Below are 3,080 nucleotides of genomic sequence, written 5' to 3'. Positions count from 1 at the left end.
ATACTTACCCTGGGCTTTCCAGCTTGTATCACTTTATGGATGTTGCAATATGAATATGACATTAAAAAATATACAAAGGGCTTTTGGCAAAGCCTCTGCTTTGGTTAAGAGCTAATTTCAAAAGTAAAAACAAAGTCAAATCAACTAGCATCCTTTCATTTGGGAAGCTAGTGAAAGGCTAACAAAATTCAATATGTTGGTCTCTGGGTAGTTTATCTGATCCACTTAAGTCGAAGATCTGAAGAGCAGATCAGACTTCAGGAATAAAACTACCTAACTTTCAGAAGATTGGTGAATATTTGCAAAACAAAGTGCTTCTTTCTAAGCAGCTACATTAAAATCCTGGAACTATGTTGTCCACCCAGTCCCACCTTTCCACCTGTAGCATCATCTGAGGAAGCGCAAACAAAACCAGGCATGAGTCCAAAGATGGGGCTGGTGTACAGGAAGGCATTTTCAGATTCCAAGCCTGGGTATCTGTCTGGTGTAGGAATGCACCAGGGCTGTCTCCTCCTCATGGTTAGAGAGAAGGGCAGAGCCCACTGGTGTGGGACCCACTTACCTGGACCCTCTGTAGCTCCCATACACACAGGGGAACTGTCACAATGATGGATAGCAGGTAGAGGGTGGCTGCCAAAGGGCGGACCCACTGTCTCCAGTTATTTTTGGAGGATGCGCAAGGCATGTCTGCTTTCCTAGAAGCAAGGAGAAGGAGATTGAGGAAGATGGCAAAGGGGAGATCCAGCCTCTGGCTTTGTCAACTTATCATAAAGAGCTGGTGGGCAGCCTTACCAGCCGAAGCTGAAGGAATGTGAACAAGAGTGCAAATCCAGTAAATCTGTACACAAATTCAGTAAATCTGTAGGCAAATTCAGTAAATCTGTAGACAAGTCCTTTCTCAGCCAAAGCTTTTGAAAGCACTGTCCCAAATGGGAGGGACAGGCCTGAAATGTGAGCCACTTTTCTGTGTCACAAACCCAACTGCAGCAGGCTTGTCAGGTGAGGCTTTGACATCAGAGCTAGGCTCAAAACCCACCCTTGAGACTTCAAACTTCAACTCCTCTTTGCCTCAATAATCAAATTCATCTGTTTAACAATGTAGAATTAAATTAGATAGCATATTTATAATCCAGTCTTCTAGTGTACCCTTAAGACTCAGCTCTTTTTTTAAAAAAATTATTAATTATGTTTGAAGTACATAATTATTACATTTATTGTGGAGAGTTTGTACATGTACATAGCATATCTTAGTTCTTTTTTTGTGTCTCTTTCCCCTCCCAGACATCCCTGCTTCACATCTTATTCCACTTCCCATTTGAAAAAAAACTCTCTTTCCATTTTTTCAATTCTTTTTCAACACGCTCCTGTAGGCTCAAACCACTGGTGGTACATGTATGACTGTCCATTTGTAAAAGGATCTAATACTTTTATCAGCATCTTAACTAACAAAATTAATAAAAAGCTGCACGATGGGACCGTCACGCACATATCACCAGTGGTTCCCATCACCCAACAGTGAGATGTAGGATTTAAGGCCCCCTTGTGAAAGTGTCAAATCCCTTTTCCCTTCCTTCTACCTCCCACTGACTCTTGTGTCCCTTATTTTTAAAAAGATCTCTCTACGGCCATCACTCAAGTGCTGGGTAGCAGCCTGGGACCCAATCCACACCAGGAAGGAGAGCCACGCCTGCTCGCGAACCAGCCGCCATCACTCAAGCGCCGGGAAGGTAGCTGCTTGGGCGCCCCTGAACCCCTATACGTCCCCCCCCACAGTCTCAGACCTCCTGACTGTGCCAGTCTTTGGATCCACTCTGCAGAGGCAGAGGTGGTCATCAAGGGTATTTTTCTCAGTTCCCAACTTTGAACATCTTTAAAGAAAGGGCGTGGGAAACCTGTAGTAGAACGTTGTGGAGTTCAACCATGCAGAAGGTTGGGGCACTCAATCTGGGCCTTGCAGCCTGAGGTCAGTCAGCGTCATGGGGTTCAGCCATGGGCTAACTGAGATCAGGGGTCTTGCATCTTCGCTCTGTCTGAGCCATTAAATGGTAAATACACTATATTGAAATTTTGTTCACTGCAGACATGTTCTGGACTGCTTCTTGATTTCAATTTAATTCAAATGATTTAAGGGTGATAGACTAGTGACTACCACAGGTGGTCAGTGTCCAAGTTGTGCTTGATCTTAATGTGTTGCTGATTGTATCAGTTGGGATACAGAATTGCAGTTGATTTGATGAGCTGTTTTTTCTGATGTTATGAAGATGAGAATGTCTGTGGGTCGTTAGAGACACAGAAGCTAGGGCACAACTATATCAGGAAGATTTGGGTGATATTCCAGAGATTAAACCAAGGACAGTCCAACAAAAAAAATAAAAATGAGAAAACACTTAATCAAGACACAAGGACAGACTTCCAGTTTACCAATGGCAAACAGTAGGGCAAATGAGGATGAAAAGGCTGATAGTGAACCACCAGGACACCCTGAACTCAAAGCACAGGAAGTAACAAAACAGATCAATCAGGCTCTAGAAAAATTCAGAACAGAAATAATTTCCCAGATAACCATAGAGATGGTGAGCAAAATGGAAGTCATGATTCAAGACTCTAGAGCAGAAACTGACAAAAAAATAGATGAGCTCAGGACCATGATAGAAGCCATGAAGGGCCAGCATAAGAAAGAAATGGAAACAATAAATGCCCAACATAGGAAAGAAATGGAATCCATAAAACAGATTCAAACAGATATCCAGGAGATTAAACACGCCATTGAAAGTGTAAGCAACAGAATAAAAGAATGAGAAGATAGACTCTTAGATATAGAAGATAAGATTGCAGTCAGTGACCATGAAAAGAGAGGTCTCTTAAAAATAGTAGGGGATCATGAGAAATCAATCCAACAACTCCTAGATGATGCAAAGAAGAATAATATAAGACTGATAGGAATCCATGAAGTAGCAGCAGAAAATACAAAGGACTTAAAAAAGCTGTTCACAGAATTAATGACTGAAAACTTTCCAAACAGAGGGGAAGAATTTGACATTCAGATAACTGAGGCATATAGGACCCCAACTAGCCACAAT

The 3,080-nt window shown here is 42.2% G+C and overlaps 1 protein-coding gene across 1 annotated transcript in view; it reads right to left on the bottom strand.

Moving 5' to 3' along the window:
* Positions 1-3,080, bottom strand: part of Ebpl (EBP like) — a 72,320-nt gene that overhangs the window by 9,344 nt on the left and 59,896 nt on the right. Inside the window, exon 5 of the mRNA XM_019209409.2 lies at positions 563-695. Within this exon, the coding sequence (XP_019064954.2) occupies positions 563-695 (133 nt within the window). The remainder of the gene's footprint in view (positions 1-562; positions 696-3,080) is intronic.

This window comes from Fukomys damarensis, unplaced genomic scaffold (genome assembly GCF_012274545.1).
Source record: "Fukomys damarensis isolate Sample0158 unplaced genomic scaffold, DMR_v1.0_HiC HiC_scaffold_38, whole genome shotgun sequence".
Lineage (NCBI taxonomy): Eukaryota > Metazoa > Chordata > Mammalia > Rodentia > Bathyergidae > Fukomys > Fukomys damarensis.
Note: the sequence above shows the minus strand (reverse complement) of the source record. Positions and strands in the feature narration are given on the sequence as shown.